Consider the following 22,398-nt stretch of genomic DNA (forward strand, 5'->3'; position numbering starts at 1 on the left):
GATCTAAAGTTGTGTGCTCTGAAAATCCATAGAGAACGGGTCAGTGAAAGACCTGATTTACCAAACACTGAGTTCTTTTTAAAGGAGTCATCTCTCCAGCAGACATGAGCGAGCTGAAAGGAGCACACTGCTGAGGTACACCCTGCTGTTGTGGGTAAATGTTGTAACATGACAAACATCTTTGATCACTTGTGGAAAGGGGTGAGAGAGCAAGAAAACCAGTCCTTCTTTTAGCCAGCTAGAGTAAATAAACACATTTCAAAGAAAAAGCAATATTAAAGCAGTGTTTGTTTTGTTATTTAATTTTAAAGTGAGGTACTGGTATTATTTTAATTATTTATTAATGATTCTACTCTGAAAGTGTATAAGGGGAGTTTCAGTTCACTTTCATCCCATTACTTTCTTTATCCTGTAAAATATTAGTTTAACATGTGTTGTAACTGCACAGGTTCTTGAGAATTGTTCTGTGACTGAGAATGATATTATGAGAGTAGTAAGTAGAAAAAGTGGTTAATTAGGAAAAAAAGTAGTTTATTTGAAAATATTGGTTTGAAATCTGCTTTAGGAAACATTAAATAATAGCAGGCTCTTAGACAGTGTATGCCATAGAACAGAAGAAGAATTGTAGGAGATTGTCCCACATGTCAGGTAGGAAGGGAGTCCTTCAGCCTGCAAAGCCCATGGGGGTGCCCTCATCCTCTGGATATTTGCCTGCCTCAATTCAAGCCTGGAGCAGAGCATGGCACCCCACTCTGGCAGAGTGTGGAAGGCAGGAGATGTGAAATGCTGACTGGTTCTTTTCTGCACTCTGTCATTTTTAAACAGCAGAAATGACAGGTAAAATTGAGGCACAATATTCATGATAAATCCTATAGGTTCTGAGTAGTAGCATCTTGGATAGCTTGAGTGTTGTCTTGTGAGTTCAGTCACAAAGTTTTTACAGCATCTAGAAAACTTGGGCAGCTCCATGGGCCAGGCAAGGTAACCTTTTCTGTGTGCTTGATAGAACACTTCTGAAATGTCTAATTTGGAAACAACACTAATTTGAGTGATAGGATGATCCAATGCTTTGTTGTTTGCTCTTCATAACAGTCAACATTTTCTTGAGGTTTTTTTCCTTCACTACCATTTCTGAGTGAACTTTACTTTTCAGTCTCTGCTTAATTAATGTGAGAGCTGTGCTATCTGGATATGGCTGGCTCCTCCTCGATCTGTAAATTAGCTTGCACCTTGTCAGCCCACACAAGAGAGGTGTTCCTGGCAAGGAAGAAAATGCTGATTGAGAGAATTAAGCATTATGTCTCATTTCCACTTGGTGCTTGATTTGCTTTGTTGACAGGCTTCTCAATAATGTTTGAGAGAAAAGCTTTGTTATGTCTGCAAAATAAGCTACTACTTCTACGTATAACATGTTTTGTTTTTCTGTACATTTGACATATATCATAGATATCAAGTAATCACTGAAAGAAGTTGTGTGATAGAAAATAATGATGACAGTAACATTTAAAATTCAAACCAGGATCAAAGCATAATTGGATGTTTTAGTTCTGCACAACGTTGTAATTTCTTTGTCGTTCTTTTTCTTTTCTCCTTTTTCACTTTTTTCTTCCTTTTCAGTGCTCTAATTTTTAAAAAATATTTCTTCATTAGGTTGTATGGTCAAAAACACTTGTGGGATGAAGTTGCTATTAACTGACACTTTATTCCAAAAAGTATGTCTGTATTTAGCCAAAGGGCTTTTCATTACCTATATGCAAACTGGCATCTCATAAAGAAGAGTCTGTGTGATGTATAAAAATAAGTCTCCTTGTGTTCAGTAAAAATCTTAGGATTTACTGCTGGAATCTTCATTAAACTCTACTGTGAGATGGAAAGTCTCACTAGAGAACCGTAAGTTACCTTTATCCTTCAGCATCTAGTCATCATTTCAAAGAAATCCCTGGATGACTGAGACAAGAAGTCAAAATCATAAGTAAATCTTCTAAACACCTCCATTGTTTTGCTGCTTGTAGTAAAGAGGATTGACAGAACCTTGGTATAGAGCTGCAAACTGCAAAACTGTGTGGCTCTGGCACACACAGCTCCTGGAATTTCTAGAGACCTTTGCTGGCACTGGGCTGTGGACAAGCTGGAAGTTCACCTTCTGACTGTGACCTAAATCTGCCTGAGCATATGTGTATTTCAAACTGACACTTCAGGACAAAATGGATTATTTAATTGTGCCATTTGGCTGAGAAGTCTTCTCACAAATGAAAATAGGACAGAAGTTAGCCTAGAAAAGTGTTCAGCAGAAATATTGGTCTATTGGAGGAGAGGCAGGTGCTGCAGTGCTTTGCTTAAACCTGAATCTGTTTGTTTTATCTGAGTATTGGAATCATTCTTGTCTTAGCCTTTCAGGAGGATCATGTGCCAGGTCCTGTGGTCTGTGAAATGCTGTGCAGTTCCTCCTTCTCCAGTTAGAGGGTGCTTGGATGGCCACTGCCAGCTGAGCAAATAAATTTTGGGAAGCTGATATGAAGTTCTGCTAGTTTTTTTTTTCACTGCTGAGAAGTCTTCAGTGGATATATGTATTGACATCAAAAGTTTATAAAAATCTGTATGCTTCTCCAAATGCAATATGAAATATGTTTACCCATTTTGAGTCTGATTTTATTTTTAAAGAGGTTCTGTTTCTTGATAAAAATTAACCTGACAAAAACAATCAGTAGTTGAAGAAGTTATTATAGTGCTGCTTTAAGTAAGAGTCTTCACAGTTTCAAAGAGTGTGCCTGTATTTAGTGCTGGTAGATGTACACTAATTTAATGGGTCTCTGTGTTGTTCAATTCTTTGACATTCCTCTCCTGAGGGAGAAAAATGGTATATGGTGCATTTTCCCTCTTCCTTTTGCCCCTGTTGTGTACAGAGTATTTCTATGAAAGTGGAATCCCCAGAGGATATGAGAGAGGGAGATTTGAGATGTTACATATGAAGGTTTTGGATGATGATGAAATGACACATCTGCTGTGGTGCTGCTGATCACTTACAGTCCCTTTACTTAATTCATGCTTCTTCCCAGTGTGCAAGCTTGGATACAGTTAGATGGGTGACTGAACTGATGATACAAAATATGTCCAGCAAATGGTCAATCTCAGGACAGGATGTGTCTGAAGAATAACATCTTTAGGTGAAAATGAACTTCCACGACATTGAGAATAATGAGGAGAAAGAAGCAGCTCTGGGTTTCCCAAGGCAGGAAAGGGAATAGTAGGGAGGCCAAACTAGCTAGTCGTGTATTGCTGAAAATATCTAGGGACAGTCATTGCCTGATAAAAAATCCCCAAATCTACTGAAAAAATTAACCCTTGATATGATTGGAGAAAAATGGCTTTGAAAATTCATAGGGTATGTTTAGATTTGTGTGGGGAGCAGATGATGAGAACAAAAGATGGGGAATATGACTTGTGTTTTAATCTTGGGTTTCATCAAGAAATATCTGCATCAGTTTTGGGGGTAATTTATGGAATAGAGGTAATGTAGTTTGAAGCATCTGTGGATAAATATGTTATATTAAGTAAATAAATTTTCTACCATAGGAATTAGTACCTGAGTCCCACATAAACCTGACTTTCCAGGAGTCTTTTATGGAGAACATAAGCACTGTGTATTGAGCTTCACAGAGCCAGACTGTATGCTCAAAATTAATCATATGCATAGATATTTTTTGTATTGGAGGTTGCGCATTTTAAGATCTGGCCTGTTATATTGATGGAGATGTAAAGTCATAACATATGGTGATCCTTAATTCCCATTTTAAGTGTTGTAGCACATAGGCGGGTAAATCAATGCACTGAATAACCAATGCAAATGTAATATCCCCAGATTACCATTAAAATCTAATCCTAATTGGATTTAATTACATTTAAAATGATTACTGTGAGCCTTGCAGTGTTGCATCTTCCAGTTCTATGAGAGGAAATAGATAATTCAGTTTGCAACCTTGTTTAGCTGAAATCAGATATACTGCTGGCTGGTTTTTCCCCCCACACAGCTGTTTCCAAGGTGCACTGGACATGTCCAGATTTATAAACATACTATTTGTAGCTCTGAATTACACATTTCAACCACATGAGCTATCTGAGACCACTGACTAGGCATTTGGGAGAATAACCTGTGTGGATTACTGTTGCTTGTTACATAACTTCCTTGTATTGCCTATTCTGGTTTTCATTTAAGTTTTCTCATTGTAATGTCTTTGAGGAGATGAAAAGCAACTCACAAAGGTTATACCACTGATTTGGTAATAACCTTTTTTCTCTTTCATTTAATAGCAATCTTTAGACTTTTAACTGAGCACAATAACTAAAACATGTCAGAGTTGTGTAAAATACTGTTGAATTATATCCTAATCAGCAGGACTGGCGAATACTTCGAACTTGATAAAACAAAATCGGTGGTCTGATTTCTATCATTCAGTAGCTTAAGATGCAGCAATAATGACATTTTCCTTGGAAGCATGACTAATGGGACTTTGTATAGGTGAATGACACTTACTGATGTATGGCCTTTATAGAAAACATGAGCATGATCTCTGAAAGTTAGAGGGTTTTTTTTCTTGAGTACTCATGGAATAAAACACAATAAATCTTGAGCCTTGGAACACAGAGGAGGGGGGAGGGTAGTGCTTAAACACCCATCAGCTGCATCATTTCAAACTTGGAAGCTCATTGTGTGCACACTGAGCTGTGCCTGGGTTTGCTGATGCTCGTATGAGAACGCTGCCGACAGCTTGTGCTGCTTGTGCTGAGACTTCCATCAGAAACGCTGAGCTGGGTCGTTGGTCAGGTAAATGGAATCTGGGGCCATTTGCGCTCTGGTTTTTGCCTGCTGCTATTACAAGCCAGCTGGCACAACTGTCATTAAGTCCACATCTGCTTCTCCCCTTCTGCCACCAGCTAGAAAATGCGTGGCTTACTGTAATCCTGGATGCAGGTCTAAGCAGGATATCCTTTCACTTTAGAAGAGGAGCACCGACCTCATCCTCTCGGCAAGTTGGACACTGTTGATGCACCTTTTCTGTGCTCCTCTGGGCTACTTTGTCCCGATCCATTTTCAAAGTTTCAGCTGGCCATTGGGACACACAGCATCAGAAGAGCCTTTCAAATCAAATCAGCCATGCAGCAAATTGTCATCTTTGATGCAGACGATTACCCAGGACTCTTACAAGGGTCTTTCAAAGCATTTTCATATTCTACACTTACTTCTTTCCAATTAAAACTAAATAAGGGACTGAAAGAGATAAGCTTGGTTGGAAATAACTTTTCTTTTTTGCAAAGATAAGCAGCGCTCCTTCCTTTCCCTGTGCATTTCTGCCTGCTGCTGGATGGAGGCAGTTGCTTTGAGGAAAGGTGTGTTTCATTGCCTGCAGCCCCGAGCACACCCGCTTTAGACTAAGATGTCATTGGGGCAGGGGGTAGTGGAATGGCAAATTTATGTTTCTGAACCAAACAAGTTCACATAATCTGTCAGGGATTTAAGGAATGCAGCTTCATTAAGTGGTTAGTAAACTCTATGACTTTTAAACGAAACACAGAAAGCAGTGGTATGCAATTGTGCAAGGGAGATTTGAAGTGGGAGATTAACATAATCGTATGTGGCTTTCTGGTTTGTCACTCTGACAGAAAACAGGGATTTTGCTCTATGTGTTCTTTACTCTGGATTTTCCCAGAGTAAATCTTGAACTTATAAATCTGATGGTGGTATAGTTCATGGGGGTTTGGTTGTTTTGGTTTTTTCTTTTTAAATTTCAAAAGAATCAGGGCTCTTGTTTCTAACATCCAGAAGTAAGTGTCAGGATGACTTGTTACTAGAGATGAGTTCATAGTGGCTGCTAACATATTCTCCCAGTGTTCTTCCTTTGCTTGTCAGCTACTTTAAATAGAGAACCTTTGACACCTTCAGCACTGTCTTTGCCTGCAAAGCAAGCGAGGGAGGCAGGCAGGGTGGCAGCTGAGCCCCCCGCCATCCTGCCCGGCGTTCTGCACACTTCTCTTCCAGGCCTGCTGGATGAATATAGAACACAAGTGTCAAGGATGACACCTTCTTTATAATCTCTGCAAAGCCAGCCTTTTCAGGGAAGAATTTGTTGACAGTTCAGAGATTCAAAGTCAATTTCAGTTTAAGCTCATATAGAAATAGGATATTTTCTTCCACCTCATGTGATAATTGGAGACTAAATAGGAAGTGCCCTAGTCCATAACAAAGCATCATAAATAAATACTGTCTTGAGACATGAAGTATTTGCTAGGTGAAAAGCTCTGTTAATGACATTTGTTTTGTTATCTCTTGGAAAGCTTCTTTAGAGGTTTAATTCACTACTGATAGTACCTGTACATTGGTATATATTGTGGATGCTGTAGATTATGTTTTTAAAGCAGACTCATCTTTGAAAATCCTTTTTAAAAAACAGGAATAGGAATGTTGACTTAGAGGAAAATGAATGCATCTCAATATAGTTTTGTATCTGGGATGACATAGGTGGTTAAGTCACATTTTCTTAAGGTACTGAAGTTGGCAGCTGCAGGACAGCTGATCCTTTTCTAAAAGGCACAGCTCTAACTCACCACTGCATTTCAGTCCCCAGGAGCAATGATTTGTATTTGTGCTGTGTTGGCAGGCTGATGCCTCCTGTTAAGATGTTAACTTGTCCTACCATTGTGCAAAGAAAGAGTCATTGAAGACATAATTATGCAACCCTTCAGTGAAAATGGCAAAATGGGATTAAAGCAGTGTATAATTTCTGGAATAGAATACACTGGCACAGAAGTAGTTGGTGAGCACCTGTGTTTCCATGAATGCAGTAGGAAAATAGTAGGTATAAGGCTTTCAGAGGCCTTATTTAGGCTTTTAAATTGTTGCTTCAGGAAAAAACTAAGAGGGACACAAGTTCTGTAGAAAGAATAAGAGAGAGGGAAATTCTAGAAACACAGTGACAATGGAGTATAGAAGTAGTATTTATTTCCCCCACTTTGAATCTGTTGATGACTTCTAGAGGAAAGAAAAATAATTATAAGGAACTGAAGAGAAATCCAAAGTACTGCACTCAGTGATTTGAGCAAGAAAGGTTTTCTGCTTGGTTCACCTCCTCCTCACAGCAGCCCAGCTTCAACTTTTCATCAGCTGAGTGTCATGGCCAGTTTATTTTCAAATATCTCCAAGGATGGAGAATCAGCAACCTCCTTCAGCAGCCTGTTCCAATGCTTAACTACTCTCCTGGTGAAGAGTATTTGTCCTTGGTAAGATAGGAATGAGAGACACTGAATAATTGCTGGTACAAAAAATGTGAATCAACCAGCATGTACTTATGCTTCTCATGAATCGAGAACATGTGGATGTAAAATAAGATTTTCATGCAAAAAAATGAGTATCTTAAAGGACCTTGTGTTACCCTCAGGGACTGCTGCCCTCACAGGACCCCAAGAGTATAGGAAATAACATACCTGTATTTGAGACTCCTTACATTCATGGCATGCTAAATGTTAAGGAATAATTAATCTATAAAGATGGTTTTTGGTTTTTTTTTCATTGTGCTTCCAAGCATCTTACTCCAAATTGTCTTGGACTGGCAACTGTTAGGATACTGAGCTGATTGTCTGATGGAGTAATAGTGCCTTATATGATCCACTGAGCTAGAAAAGGTGATTATTTTCTGTGTAACTGAGGAAGAAACAGTTGACAGAAATCTTTATTTCTACTATTTCATGCTACACCAGAAAATGTCACCTGTTTTTTGTTAAATATCTGAAATTAGTGTTGCATTAATGCTGATATTTTCCATTTTCATCCCAAAGTACATACATCAAGTAAAACCTCAGGCATTTGTAGTTCAGCCAGTCATAAAAGGAGGAAGTTTATTTTACTTTTGGAGGAGGAGAAAGAGTTCTTTTTAATTCCACTCATGTTTGGCTGATTCCTTAGGATTTAAAGTAAAAGCATAAGAATTTGGTCACACAAGAGTTAAATGACACCCAGGAAGTCCCTGTATCCCAGTACTTTGACACTGAGCAGCTCCCAAGGCTGGGATGCCAGAATTGGATGACCAGGTGTTCCCAGGGCTTCAGGGATCTGTAGCTCAGGGGTTTCTTGAGACACTGCCTTTGTGCTCAAGTACCAAATACAATGTGTGCACATATTCTGTTCTGGGCAATTTGTACTGTTACTGATCATTTGGGGTATATTTACCTAATTCCAAAATACTACAAAATTTGAATATGGCATACAAAAATGTCTTTTAGAGATTGTGTAAATGACTTTTGTATCAAGGAGCTGCTTTTGCATTTCAAGTGCCCAGGCCTGATTGCAGTGCACTGCAGTAGATCTGGCTCATTATGTCAGCATTTTATGGCACTCAGGTAAGCATGTTTACAAAGTAGCAGTAAACCTTTTTGATGTGCAATAACATTTCAGTAGTTAATGTAGTGTTCCAACATGTATTAAATTTTACCACTTCTGGGCAAACTTACAATAAGCAGAAGTGAAAGAAAGGGCTGTAGATGTTTATAAAGCAGACCCTACTGGAATGAATTCAAGAACTGGTTTTACAGTGTATGTTTGGTCTAGCTGATGATGCGGTTAACAGTAAATTTTGAAATGTTTGCTTTTGCAGAAGATAAATTCTTAGTTTCTATGAATGTTAACACTTTTTTTCAGGACTTTGTTGCTATCAGTCTTGTAGCTCCAAGTCCAAAAAGGAAAAAGAACATAGTACAGTTTCATGAAACTACTTGGTGAACTTGACTAGTTTCAATAAATATAGCAGCCAACTACTGATAGACTGTTTTAAAGAGTTTGTATTTCATGTTAAAAGTATGTTGGAAATGCTGTATTGGTAGAGAAATTCTGTTATAAATAACTACTCCAGCCAATATTAACTGATTATTAACTTCACAGATTTAGCTTTGTCAATGAAATCTGCATAGTTAGTCCTAATGTTTTTTGGGCCTGCAGTACAAAAACTCTTGGAGTTTGGCAAGCTACTTAAACTTTCAAGAGGAACTATTTTCTCATTTTAAAAATAGGATAGTACCTTGTCCATGCTAGTGTCTTCAGGGGTTTTGATGTCCTATGATGTTTCCTGTATTGTAAAAATATGAAATATATCTATGCTAAAAACATATGCTTGAGCTCCCAGATACTGGTGTTGAGTGTAGTTTGAAGGTGGATGAATGCTGGATGGATGTTGGAGAGATGAATCACTGAAGATGTAGTTTCCTTTTTCATGCTATGCTGTTATAAGTAGTGCTTGGTAAAAAAATGTCTAATCAGTGACAAAGTTTATGGATTAGCTTTAAAGGATCTGAAAAAGAAGATTAAAAAACAAAAATGCATCTAGAATCTTATCTTTATCAGCAATTTTCAGTACCACAGTAATAAAGTAGTATATTTTTATACCAATTGCAAGTGCCTCTAGCATATTCAACACCAGGTGTGTTTAGCATGCAAGCTGAACTGCTGCTACCCATTTCAACAGCAGCATACCACAAATAAATCTCAAATATTTCACAATGTTGTTATAGATGCTATCATTGTCTTTAGCACATAGTGCTAAAATCCTGAAACTCAGAGCACAACATGCTGGCACAAGCAGGAGTTTCGGATGTAGTGTGACAATTAAAGTATTTCTTTTCTCTGATGTTGCTGAGCAGGTAATGATACCTACAATATTATAATCTCTAACCATTAGGATTCCTGGTATCATCTGTAGAGCCCCAAATACTTTGCTAGTTCTATTTGCCTTTTATAACCCCAAAGAAAGAAAACTGCTTGTGTAACTTCAAGGAAATGTGTAGAATCAGTGCCATTTTCATTGTTGGAGTTTTTTTTCAAGATTTATTTTAGGCTATATATTCAGAAGAAATAGTGAAATGGCAGTGATAATTGCTGTATACTCTGAGCCTGAGCAGAACTGTTATCATTTCAAGAACATCTCAAGAGCCAGATATCTTTGAAGTCAAGTCTGGGTTTATTTTAAACATCATCTCTCTGGGTTTCTAAATAAATACAGGCCTAGTCATTTGCTTCCTATAGTGCCTGAGCATGTAGAAATGAGAACAAAAATGTCAGTGTGCATGGGGCTGGTCCAGGTCTGAGATTTTTTGTGCTAGGAGCTTATTTATATGGGTTGGAAAAAAAAAAAAAGGAAACAAAATGAAGAAAGAAGCCACCCCAACTCACCACCCCACATCTCTTGCCTGTAGTTAGTCCTGAGCAAGTCCTACTTTGTACATCTTTTGAATCTGAAAAAATCTCAGCTCCCAGCTTGGCCCTGAAATAATCAGCAGTGTAAATCACTATTGATATAGTTATTTCAACTGCTTTCGAATTCTTACCATGAAGACAGCTCAGGCTCTGACTGCTGGCAGCTACAGGATGCCAGGCATCTCCAGGGCTCCAGGTAGCTCTGGGCAAGGCCTGGAAGCAGCTGCTGCAGGGACCTGCTGTCAGACTGCTGTCCCAGCAAAGATCCACCTGAGTCTTGCTGCATCTGCTCCAGAGATGGATGTTCTGGTGCTGCTGCTGCAGTGCAAAGCCTTGCTCTTCATTCTCCACCCAGAAGATTCAGCATGTGGAAACTAAATTTTCCTGCTGCAGGGTGTATCAGCTGATAGAAGAGACAGAGGTATGTGGAGCCAGCAGTGACATATTAATATTTATTACCCAGAGCCTTGGCTCAGGCTAAGTCCCTGTGCCATAGCCCTATCTTTGTAGCAAACTTTCAAAATAATGTGCCTGTTACTTTTTGCTCTCTGCTTTCTATGATAATGTGGATTCATAGAATCACAGAATGGTTAAAGTTGGAACTTTAAGACCATCATCTAGTTCTAATAGAACCCTTCCTGAGTGGGAAAATCCCATCCATCCTGGTCTTGAAGACTTCAAGAGCATTCAAATGAATTGAATGTGTTCTAGGGTACCTTGTAAAGGTGTTCTGTTGGCATTATTAATTTGGTTATAGAATTAAACTTTATTTTTTAGCCACAAGGAGACTTGAGTGGCACTGTGAAACCCAGAATGGGACAGGAGGCCCTAAACTGTAACCCACAGCCATCAGCACTAGGGTGCTATGGTTCAGTGAGGGGAATTGCTTTTTGGTGTTGTAGAGAAGAGAATGACAGCTGCACACTTGTCTGGTTTTAGGAATATTTTGTTCAGACTTGCCCCACAGGTCCTACAGTGTTGACTGTGGTCTTCTGCTAGAAATTGTCTGTGGCTCTCTACCTTCTGTAAGTGTAGATATGTGAATGAGGCTAAAGATCCAGAGACATCACCTATTGCTTAATTTTACCCTGCAGAGGTTATTTTCTAGGAAAATATCAACAAAGATCTCTAGTAACTGAGAGAAAAAGTGCTGATTCATGTATTAACATTTCTAGGTAATGAGATCTGTAGGGAAAATTTAATCTTTGGAAGGTTCTGGATGAACTGCAGCTAGTTTGATTAACTTTTTGTGTGTCTAAGTTACTATTGCTGATTTTATACAGTTTAATTGCATGACTGCAAGACTTAAGTTCTTGGAATAATGTAACTGCAATTTCCTGGTCTAGCTAGCTTGTTTACTACATTTTTGTCCTAATTTCTCTGCTGTTGCATGTGCTTAGTGAGCATTTTTAGTGATTTTCATGTTGTAGCTCATGTTTACCTACAGCAGGCCTATTAAGCAAAGTGTTTTGGTTGTGAAGTGGAGCTGTGATGCCTCTTAGTATTACTGAGGGATTTTTTTTTCCTTTCCTGGCAGAAAAGTCTTGAAGCAAATTTCCTTTGCAACTTTTTCTTTTCATTCTCTTTTTCTTTGGCCATCTCTTGAGTGCCAGTAAAATGGGTGGGTTTTTATGTTTCATTAGCATTTCTTATAAAGTCTGCCTTTAGACCAGTACCCATTTTCTAAATTGTACTTCTGTAGGGAGGGCTGCAAAAAAATCATGGTAACCAGATGCAGTATTTGTCTCTGGCCTGGAAAAGTGTTAGATTTAACAAAAGAAGCTAATAAAAATGTTCAAATTGACCCTTCTCATCATTTGGACTTCTTGGAGCTCAATCAGTCACTCATTATTATCAGAGTTATTCACACAGAGGCAGAAGTGCTAGTGTTTCTCATAATCAGCCCTTGAGCCAGACATAATTTGCAATTTGAAGCATTGTATTTGGAAACAATAATGCATTAAAATGAACAGAGCAGGAATTAGAAGTATAGTTGTGGAGAGAACGCGTTGCTGAGTAGCCACAGCTGAAACGCTGTCTCTAAGGATCCTGAGTGGACACCAGTAATTAGAGGCACACAATGTGGTATTGTTCCTACCTAAATGGGCCCACAATTTTTAAACTCCTCTGTGGAGTGTGACAAATGCAGCAGCAGAGGTTGCCCACCTTGCTGTGTGGCTGCAGGGCAGCTGTGGGCAGGTGGGGAGGGCTGGGGTAAGGAGGTGTCACCTGTTGGCACAGTGTGAGCCAGGGATGGGCAGCTGAACCTGGCACCCAGTGGCACTGGGATGTGGGGTTTTACTTCTTCATAGAAAAATTGCTTATGTTATAGAAGAATGAGCACATTTTGCTTTAGATCGTCAAGAACTTGTTAATAGTGGCAGCTGTTGCTGCTGAGCATTTGGGAATTTTTTGTTATCCCTCTGTATGCATATATTATGTATTGCATATTGTATGTGTGCTTTTATGTATGCAGTCTGTGAGTTAAACTGCAGGCCTTCACTCAGGCTTTTGCAGGAGTCTGCTCTTGGCTCTGTATGTGAGGCTTTATTTTGTGTTTTGCAATTTGTATTTACACTCTTTCAATTACTGTTTAGTATCTTACTGCCCAGTATTGCATTTTAGAACAGGGCACTGCAGTCTTGAAGGGCACATCCTGTTTGAGAGGGGTGACAGGAGAATTTCTAAGTACATTAAATCACAGTATAAAAGGATATGTGTCTGATTGAGATTATATATTTATAAATTACCTATTATATGAAAATACTGAATTAGCTTAGTTGGTTACATGTATGAGCTACTTTCTTCAATGACAAGTAGCAGACTGTGTATCAAATTTAAGCTTGGGGCAATTAACTGTGGTCAATAACTACTATCTTTTTTGAATACATACATTGCATTAAAGAGCTTTGGTCACAAACTTTAAAATGCTTAGACTGTGATGAAATGTACATTAAAATGTCATGTACTGCTTCTGTGGTTGCTCCCATCACTGATGACTGTTAACAAAATTGTACTTAAGCAGAAGATTTTTTTATATTCCTGACTCCTTCAGGGATACCACAATTCCCAGTTTTACAGATTTTGTCAGAATATGAATAATTTATGGTGACTTTTACTATGTTGTGGTGCTGCTTACTGAGTAGATTTGGACATCTCTGCTACTTGCTGCCTTCTTTACAATAGTATTATTGTCAAATTTTTGATAGTTTCTTTGAACTTCTCAGCCTGCTTTTCAACTACAGTGATTTGAAGTAGTTAGGGCTTTTTTTTTTGATTGCTTGTGCTTTATTTATTTATTTATTAGAGCTGTCCATGGCTCCAGCTAGCTTCAGGCAATCACGAGTAGCAATGCAAGAAGATTATCTTCTGTTTAGAAATTTGCAAACAGATGGTCTTTCCATAAAAAAAAACCTGTTTTTAAAAGTTCCACCATTTTATGCTGGAAGTAAATATTATAAATGTTTAAGTTGTGAAAAGAGAGCGACTTGGTGTGAATAATATTCTGCCTGTTGTGTCATGCCTTTCAGGAAATGTTATCAAAACTGTTTAGGAAAATAATTGAATGAAACCTCATGACATGTCTCTAGTTTGGCATCATACCCATTTTCTTAGAAGTTGGGGTAGTGGTTCCCAAAGGCAGGCAGGTTACATTTCCCTGGCTGGAAGCAGCTATGGATCACATTTGTTGTTTACACTTCTTTCCTGGAGGCTGGTGTGGGAATCAGCGGTGCTGCTGCACGTGAAGCGTTGGGCCACCCTGTCTGTTCTTTTTGAGTAAGCTTAGTTTGGTGAGATGTGCTAGAACACCCCCTTGAATGGGGCTGAAAAATGGAATTTTTTCATGTTTGGAAAGTGATATGGAGGCTGCTGGGAGAAAATGTGTGAGTAGAACACAGCAGACCTTCATGTGCTTTGCAGAATTCAGGCCCAGGTGGGCACTTCCAAGGGCTGATACTTTGCAGTAATAGCCACTTGGGTTCTTGTGCTTTAAATTTCTGTGTTTGTGGCTGAGCACGTATTTTTTTATTACTTGAAGGCAAATATCACAGCCTGAAGAGATACAGGTGTACCTTTTAGAGTGTTCTTAATTGTCATGAGTGACCTGTGACCTTTTGTAATGTGCTTTTCTTGGTTTGTGATGATAGAGTTCTCCAGGAACCCTCCTGGCAGGGGTCCTCTGCTGGATGTTGCACCAGAAGGATTGCTGCTTTATCAGTTTTATCATTTGCAAGGAGATCTATGGAAAATGAAGTTATCAATGTCTGTTTTAATTATGCCGACAAGCTCCTGCATCAAGGTGCCTGCACATCAGTGCTTTTGTGTCATCTCAGGACAGTGCTGCTGCTGAGTCACTCCAGCAGTCACTCCACTCCCTCTCAACAAGTAGAAGTGGATCTACTAAATTGATTACTAACATGTCATAACAGGCTATTTTTAGACATCTATTGCCAATATAGAAATGTTTACACTTAAAAACATGTTTTTAAAAATAGCACTTGTACAATTTTGCTTGGAATGGAAAGCTTCTAAACCTTCAGATCATCACTAAAGAGGGAGGCTTTCTTTTGTTTGTGTGCTGTATTTTTGTTTTTGTTTTTTTTAGCTACAGAAAGGTTTTGTGTGTCCCAATAATATGTTGCAATATAAATCATAGGATTTTGCTGATACAGCAGGGTGAAAAAGAAATCATTCCAAAAGCATTCAAGCAGTGTTTATGTTAGGTGTGTCTCTGTGTGTGTGAATACTGTTTGCTACTAAGGGGAAAAGAGCATGCCTTGAAGCTAGAAAACACTGACAAAATAGCTCAAGACACTTACCAATTGTTAATTTTTAATGAGGGTCTTTTTCTATTAAGGAACATAATGCTACCGAACTTGTCTCAATCAATTTTTGTGTTTTTTTCATTAATCAACTAATGCGTGTTTCTTCTGTAGCTCTTTATTCTAATGAAATATGTGGATGATTTGGCAGACGACAATGATCTCATCAGTAACGCATCAGAGTAAAACCCTTTTAGCAGATTACACATGTATTATTTTTGTTGTATCAAGGATGCTGACATATATTCTTTTAAACTGAATCTACTTTGAGATAACTTCTAAATGTGGAATTTCTGTAGTTACTTGTGCATCCTTCTTTCTTCACTTGTCCTATCTGTATTTATATCTACTTATGCAAAATCATTTACATGTTCTTTATGTCTACATGTGTACTTTATGTACATTTCACATATATTTTTTTTTATATATTGCATCATGTTGTAGCTTGAGCCTGTTCTTTAAATGTTCTGCTAAGCTGTCTTCTCTGTTGAGCCTCATACTGTTCATTTGCTCTGATGCACTGGCCCAAAGCCACTGGAGGCCCTTGTTAGTCAGTGCCTCTCTGTTCAGCATGACAGGCTTGGGATTAGGTCACCTCCTAGTTGGTGGCAGTCATTCAAGCAAGTGAGTTTGAAAGTGAGCCAGCTGACAGAGAGGTTTGGGCATTCATTTTAGTTTGATTAGATTATCCAAAGTTCACGAGATTTCCTATTTGAGGGTCAAGCTTACAGCATACAGGTCTGTGTTCTCATCTTTTTATTAATAATAATGTGAAAAACCAGTATCATGGGGTCTGAGAATGGGCCTTTCCTCTGATATAAGTTGGCTGTTATGTACTAGAGATCATACATTTAGAAGATGGTCCTCTTACAATTTTCAATTTCTTCACTTACTGTGATTCCTGTTGTTGGCTGAATTTAAGAATTAAGCCTGTGGATCTGTGAATATGACTTTGAGCATTAACACTTACCTTGAACATTTCTCCAACCCTAATGTAAAAGGAGAATTAAGGCGATATAAATTAGTAGAACTCTGGAGTATCTTGGCAATTAGAGTGAACAAGATTTCAGCTGCTCTCTTTCATCAATTTCTCATACTCTTGGACAGATAGGATATTTTTAATTTATAACCTGTATTTCAGTTAGTCATAGAAGTTTTTTCTTTGCTTGTGCAGCTACAAAATAAATTAAACTACTTTTTATCTATACTTTTTATAACAGGGTTTAAATGAGAGAGCTGCTGAATAAACAAGCTGTTACATGAAGTAAACATTGTTAGTGTTATGGAGAGATTATTCTATAACCATGAAGTTCGTGTCCTCAACGAAGTATTAAGCTAGATCTGTGAAAGGAAATTTATGAACAGAATGGTAATTTTCTTATTACTTGAATTTTGGAGGAAAATGTGCACTTCTTTTTTTCTCTTTTATTTTCTACTCTGAGTTATTATAATCTGTGCTAAACTTCTAAGAATTGAGATTGAGGCAGGTGGTGCCCACAGGTCAGTGTTGTGCTTCTGTAGCTGCAGGTGCTGCTGAGCTGATATAGCTCAAGCTATATCCAAAGAACAGAACTGTTTTCCTCATGAGTTTGGTGACTTGGTGAGGCAGTTGTGTGTGTAATTTGGTTGCACATCATGCAGTGGCTTGTGTCTGTGCATTGGTGTCTAGTGCAGTGATTTAGGCTGGGCTTTTATAACTCGCAGTCAAATTGTTGGCACCAAACACGGCAAAAGAAAAGAGCTTGGGATTAGATTCTCAACACTGTCTGAAACATCAGTGCCACAGATGCTCGTTTTCTGCATGGTTTTGGATTTTAATTCCAAAATCAGTAGTTTCTACCTTTGTTTTTAAGCACTGTCCTCCTTTTCAGTAATGCAAGGAGCGTTGCTGTGCAGATGCTGAGCGATGGAGTTCTCATGTCTGTATCTGAAGGAAAGTTGTCATTTCATTTACATTTGTAAGAGCTGCAACAAGTATCCCAGCAGCCAGCCCCCAGCAGTGAGAATGAGACCATCTCAGGTTCAGACGAGCGCCTGAAAATCACCAAGTGCTCGAGGCGCTCTGTGAGCAGCTGCACACAGCAGAGAGCTGCGCCTGTGTCTGGGGAGGGAGCAGCGAGGGGCAGGATCACAGCACTCGGCTGTGTCCTCAGGGCCTTGCAAAATATGGAGTCTGTGTGACACAGCACAAATGGATGGTGATTTCTGCTTTACAAGGGACATACCTTTGATTGCACTGCTCAAGTTTCAGTCTTAGGCTGTTCCCAGTCACTTCAGTGGAAGAGCTTATTATGTGGGTGTGCCAGGTCTTTCAATATATGGATTATGGAAAAAATAGTATTGGAAGCAGTAAGGTTCCAAATTTGCCTTGGGTCATGTATGGGACATGCATCCTAATTCCATCTCTCCTTCCTTTTGAGTACCTGAGCAGTAAAGGGGGAAGATTCACAATGGTGCAAAGCTTGGTGGTTTGCAGGGAAGGTGTCAAACACAAAATGTTCATGGGGCAAGTCAGGGACTGGAGGAGTTGCCTTTGTAAGGAGGTGAAACTTTCACATAGGTTAAGCCAGATCTTTGCATTGAGCCAGTGCATTCAATTCAGGGTGTTGTACATACCAGGAGTGATTCTGGGAACCTGACTCACACAACTAAACAAGGGCCACCAAACAGCAGCAGAAAGGGCTTTACCTCTGGCTATGGAGACAGTGCACAGTAACAGTGGGATGTGTTTTTGGTGGTTTGAAGGGATATTGCATAGACTGCTTGAATTTCAGTGGTCTGAATAGTCTTTTTTCTTAGTGTCCTGTTTAGGTTAATGTTCATGAATAGGAAACATAATTTATATGAGTAGGAAACATCTACCTGAAGAAATTAGGACAGGTGATTTTCCATAGCTTGACACCAGAGTAGTCACACCCAAGTACAGCTGAGAGAGTTTTAATGGTGTGCCTCGGCATTGCTGGATGTTGTATTTCTGTAGTTAAACTTAGCTTGATTATGACTGCTAAATAAATAATTTATAAATGTCTGCTATAAATTTGGTGGAGAGGATGCTGATTTGGGCTGTGGGTTTCATTATGACTGTAAATCATACCTCACGAAGCAAACACTTTTAATAGAAGTAAATAACAAACACATTTATTGCTAGCAAAAGAAATCTTACCAAAGACTTAGAATGATGTTTGTAGTGGGGAGTGTTGACTGCCCCTACAGAAATAAAGGAGGTGTGTGGGGGAGTACAAATGTCTCTCCATCACAGTTCTTTTCAGCACCTTTCTCAATTGCTTGGTAGCTCTCTCAGCATCTTCTTAAGATGCTGTCTTGGCATCTTCTCAAAGCTTTGTGACTGTTAAGCCACCATGAACACAACTGTGCCTTGTGCCAGAAACACGAAGCCCCAGTCAGGGAGGGGGGAGGATGGTGTTTGTTTTTCCAGGCTCCAGTGTAGGGACAGTGTGGTTAACGTTGCTGAACTTGTTCCAGGCAGTGGTGATTGTGGCAGATAGATCACTCCTGCGGGTGACAAATCCAGAGAAGGCACCTGTGCAAGACCACCATGGTTCATACTCTGCCAGACTGTCCACTGCTGGGATGACCACTGAGCTTGCCAGAGATGGGCACTGGGAAGGCTCCAGTCAGAGTGGGAACAGTGTGGCACCCCCTGAAATCCCTGGGAAAGAACCTGAGCTGTCCGCCAGAGACTTTTATCAGGATGGTCCTCAGGGGCAGAAGGAACTTTAATTCCCAGATGACTGGAAGAAAACCCTGAAAGAGAAGAAGGGTTGACACCACAACTTGCTCATGACTGAAAGCAAACTGAGCCCTGGTGCTGCTGCAGGTGCTCCCTGAGTGGTGCCACCTCTGCCTCTGTGGGAATGCACATGAGCTCTGGGTGCTCTGGACCTGCCTGGTTGGATCTGCAAATTCAAACCTTTGAATTCTGCTGGGTTTGCATTACATGTTAACATTAGAAATGCTCTCCTCACAATCATGCAGCCTGACCAGACATTTATTAGATTGCTTACAATGATTATTAGAAATTTCCTGTGTACTTTATTTTTTTAATAAGGTATTGATTTCACTATATATCTGTTCACACTTGCAATGAGTTGATTTATGGTGGCAGAAATTCTGTTTTGCTGCCAAAACCTAATGGGCAATAACTAATCCAATTTTTTTCTTTCCCCCTCTTCCCCCCATTTTTTTTAAACAATGATACTTTTTTCATAAATAAACCGGGTACTCCAGAGTTTGATTCCTTTGCTTTATCTGACATTTTAATTGAGTTGAGGAAGTACAGAAGACTGAGGCATACTGAGTTTGACACATATGCTGCTTGTCTCCTCACAGCTCTGCACGTTCTGTCGGTCAGACCCATGCTGCCACCTCAGGCACTGTGTGTCAGGGCAGAGTGTCTCAGTTCCACTGTTTTTCTGGCAAAACTCCTCTCTGGGTTAGAGGTTTTAGGGCTGTTTTAAATTAAACAATCTCTTTTGTCTGGTGCACAACATCCAGAACTTGATTTGAATCTCTTGTGTCATATATGTAAATGCTTTGTATAATGGCTTTGATTACTCTCTAATAAATAGGTGGATGTTTTAAAAGATGCATGTTGGTGTTTTGAATTTAAGTTTCACATATAACATTATGAAATCAGATTCATTAACTTTACACCCTATTTTGCATTTCTTAACCCCATCATGTCCTCTGTGTATCCTCTTTTCAGGTGGTTATTAATAAACAGTTTTGGTTTTCAGATGCCAGAATTTCTTTGGACATGAGCAATCTGTATTGGAGAATAGGCAAACAGTTTAAAGCTCATGTACATGTTCCTATGGTGTATTTTTTGAGTTTTGGTTTTAAAGAGCTGCCCTAAGAGCTGTAAACATCATTACACAATATAAATAATATATCTTGAATGAATGGCCAGAAATTAATCATTCTGCAGGGTTGCTGTGTGGTGTACTTCAACCCACACAATGGCTTTGTCCTAGAATCAAAAGGAAACAATGGGAAATATTATAAATACCTGGTGAACTCGAAGTATTTTAAAGATGTTACATTAACAGGTCAGAAGGAAGCTTTAAGAACTCTGTGGTTCATTTCACTGTCCATGAGCATTTGTGGTGTGCTGCTGGCACTATTGCTAGGCATGTTTGATTGCAAGTCTCAGTGCTTTAATTTCACTTTTGATGTGAACCTGAGTGTGAAGTGCCGCAGTGTCACTCAGCTCTCAGATCAGCATTTGGTATAAAAAAAGTAAAATTCTTGCTGCTTTTGGTGTGATAAATGATGCCACATTTAATTGGTATATATACTGTTTAACAGACACATGTTAGCCCTTCTGCCTTAAATAGAAAATTTTCATCTAAAGTTTAGATCTATTTAAAGGTTATTTTAAAGTGTTTGTTTGGTTTGCTCTGTATGAAAGTCATTCCTTCCAGAATAGATCAGAAATGTCTTCAGAAATAGGAATAACTTTGTCCTAATAATAACTATCTCAAATGCCAAATTCTTCACTCCCTGAAAGTTTAAAGAAAACGGTGGAATGTGCAAATACGCAAGAAACTTAATAAATTTGAAATGTAGCCTTTAGAGGGGAAGAGGAGATGCGAAGAGGGCAAACCCTGGGTTGGCAGCACCCATCTCTGTCTGGGGCAGCCCTGACAGCTCCATCCCTCCATTCACCCTCCCACACTGGAACACCCTTGGGGAAAGAGTCACGAGTAATAAAGTTTAAATAAGAACCCCTGGTGCTGAAAAAGAATAAATTGACAGTTTTGAATGGTGTCCTCTGTGTGGTGAAATGGCCCCTGTACCATGTGGGGCTGGTGCTGCCCTGGGAGCTGTCAGACCTGCAGCTCCCTCTCTCCTCTCCAAAGTGGGGAAGCCTTTGCTTAATGCAAACCTGAGCTGTGTCCTTGGGCACAGATGCTGTTCTAAAAAACTTTGTTTGACTGTTTAAGAATAATGGCACCAAAATTCTGGCATAAAGGAGAAATGTGGTCCAATTATTATATTTTTGTCTGTTGCGTTCTTCAGTGAGGAATTCTATAAACTTTTAAGAGGAGTGAAGTGAAAATAAAAATTAAAAAAATTACATAAAAAATACCCAACAACCTGGAAGCAGGCTGAAAATACTAAAAATTGAGATTCTGAGGTCTTTGCACTTTCCCTTCCTGGTTTCCCAGCAGTCCTTGGAGAACTCTTTTTGTCGTGGAAGAAGGAAAATACAGTTTTGTTCATGTCACAAGTTAGATTCTTTTTTTGTGTGTTATTAACAGGTTTGGCAAACATCGCAAAGATGACAAGAGTGAGAAAACTGGTAAAATAAAAGTGCAGGAAGCTCTTACTTCAGAAGAGGAGAGAATACGAATGAAGCAAGAACAGGAGAGGTAGACTTCAGTATTTGCTTAAACCTTGATAGACAGAGTTTGTTTTTTAAATTAAATAACTGAAGTACAATTTTCACTGATGAAATTTGCCACATGTTGATATGTTTATATACTTTAAATAACAGGACAAAGCTGGATTTATTTTGGACATTAGTATGAACAGCTCCTTTGGCTGTGTTAAGCATCTTTTATAGACGCAGGGCTCCCTTTCTTATTGAGGAGACTGAAGTAATAAAATGAAATGCTTTCTCTTTATATTCTATAAATTATTTTATTGACATTTTCAGAAAACAAATATTTATATAGAATGAAGTATGTTTTGTATTTTTCTTCAGAGTTTTGCATATCTAGATTTTTCATTGATAAATTTAGGAGAAACAGAAAAATTATGCTTACCAGTATATTTGTCACTGGAGTTCAGTCTATTTATGTGCCATGCAGTCTGTTTATGGAATGATATATATATATATTAAACTGATAATTCTAAAAATGAGTGGTGAGCACCTCTATTTTTCCTTGTCAGCTTCCCTTAACATAAAAAAAACCCTATATAATATATATGTCATATGCTCTTCTCAATATTTCCAGTCTACTTTTCATCCTATCTCTTGTAGTCCTAGATATTTGGGGCCTAGACTCTGGTGTCTCTCAGATCAATTTAATCAAAATGTTGAAAAGTGTAGGTTACCAGTTAGCTTAAACTGGGAGATGTGAGTTGAGAGACAGCCTCTTTGACATCACTTCAGTAAGGAGACAAACTTTACAAAGTTTGATTGCTGAATGGTAAATAGATGCAGGCATATTTAGCAGTGAAAGTGAACTATGCATTAGAATTATTTATCTAAAAGTCATGCTATAGCTCACCATAAATTTAGAATTGATGCAGAAACTCTGGAGGGAAATTTTCTTGTTCTTGTAGAGGAGATATCACTAATTAGTCATAATG

General features: G+C 38.8%; 1 protein-coding gene across 12 annotated transcripts in view; it reads left to right on the forward strand.

Moving 5' to 3' along the window:
• PARD3 (par-3 family cell polarity regulator) overlaps nucleotides 1-22,398 on the forward strand; it is a 445,695-nt gene that overhangs the window by 306,049 nt on the left and 117,248 nt on the right. For 8 of the 12 annotated variants that reach the window (XM_054273679.1, XM_054273680.1, XM_054273681.1 and 5 more), the window contains one exon: nucleotides 21,342-21,452. The exons of 3 other annotated variants lie outside the window; for them this stretch is intronic. In XM_054273679.1, coding sequence (XP_054129654.1) covers nucleotides 21,342-21,452 — 111 coding nt within the window. Of the gene's footprint in view, nucleotides 1-18,540; nucleotides 19,039-21,341; nucleotides 21,453-22,398 lie in introns of those variants that run through there. One more of the 12 variants, XM_054273689.1, reaches the window with a different exon arrangement.

This window comes from Melozone crissalis, unplaced genomic scaffold (assembly GCF_028551555.1).
Source record: "Melozone crissalis strain CALT ecotype California unplaced genomic scaffold, PUWL_Pcris_2 ptg000016l_1, whole genome shotgun sequence".
Taxonomy (NCBI): domain Eukaryota; kingdom Metazoa; phylum Chordata; class Aves; order Passeriformes; family Passerellidae; genus Melozone; species Melozone crissalis.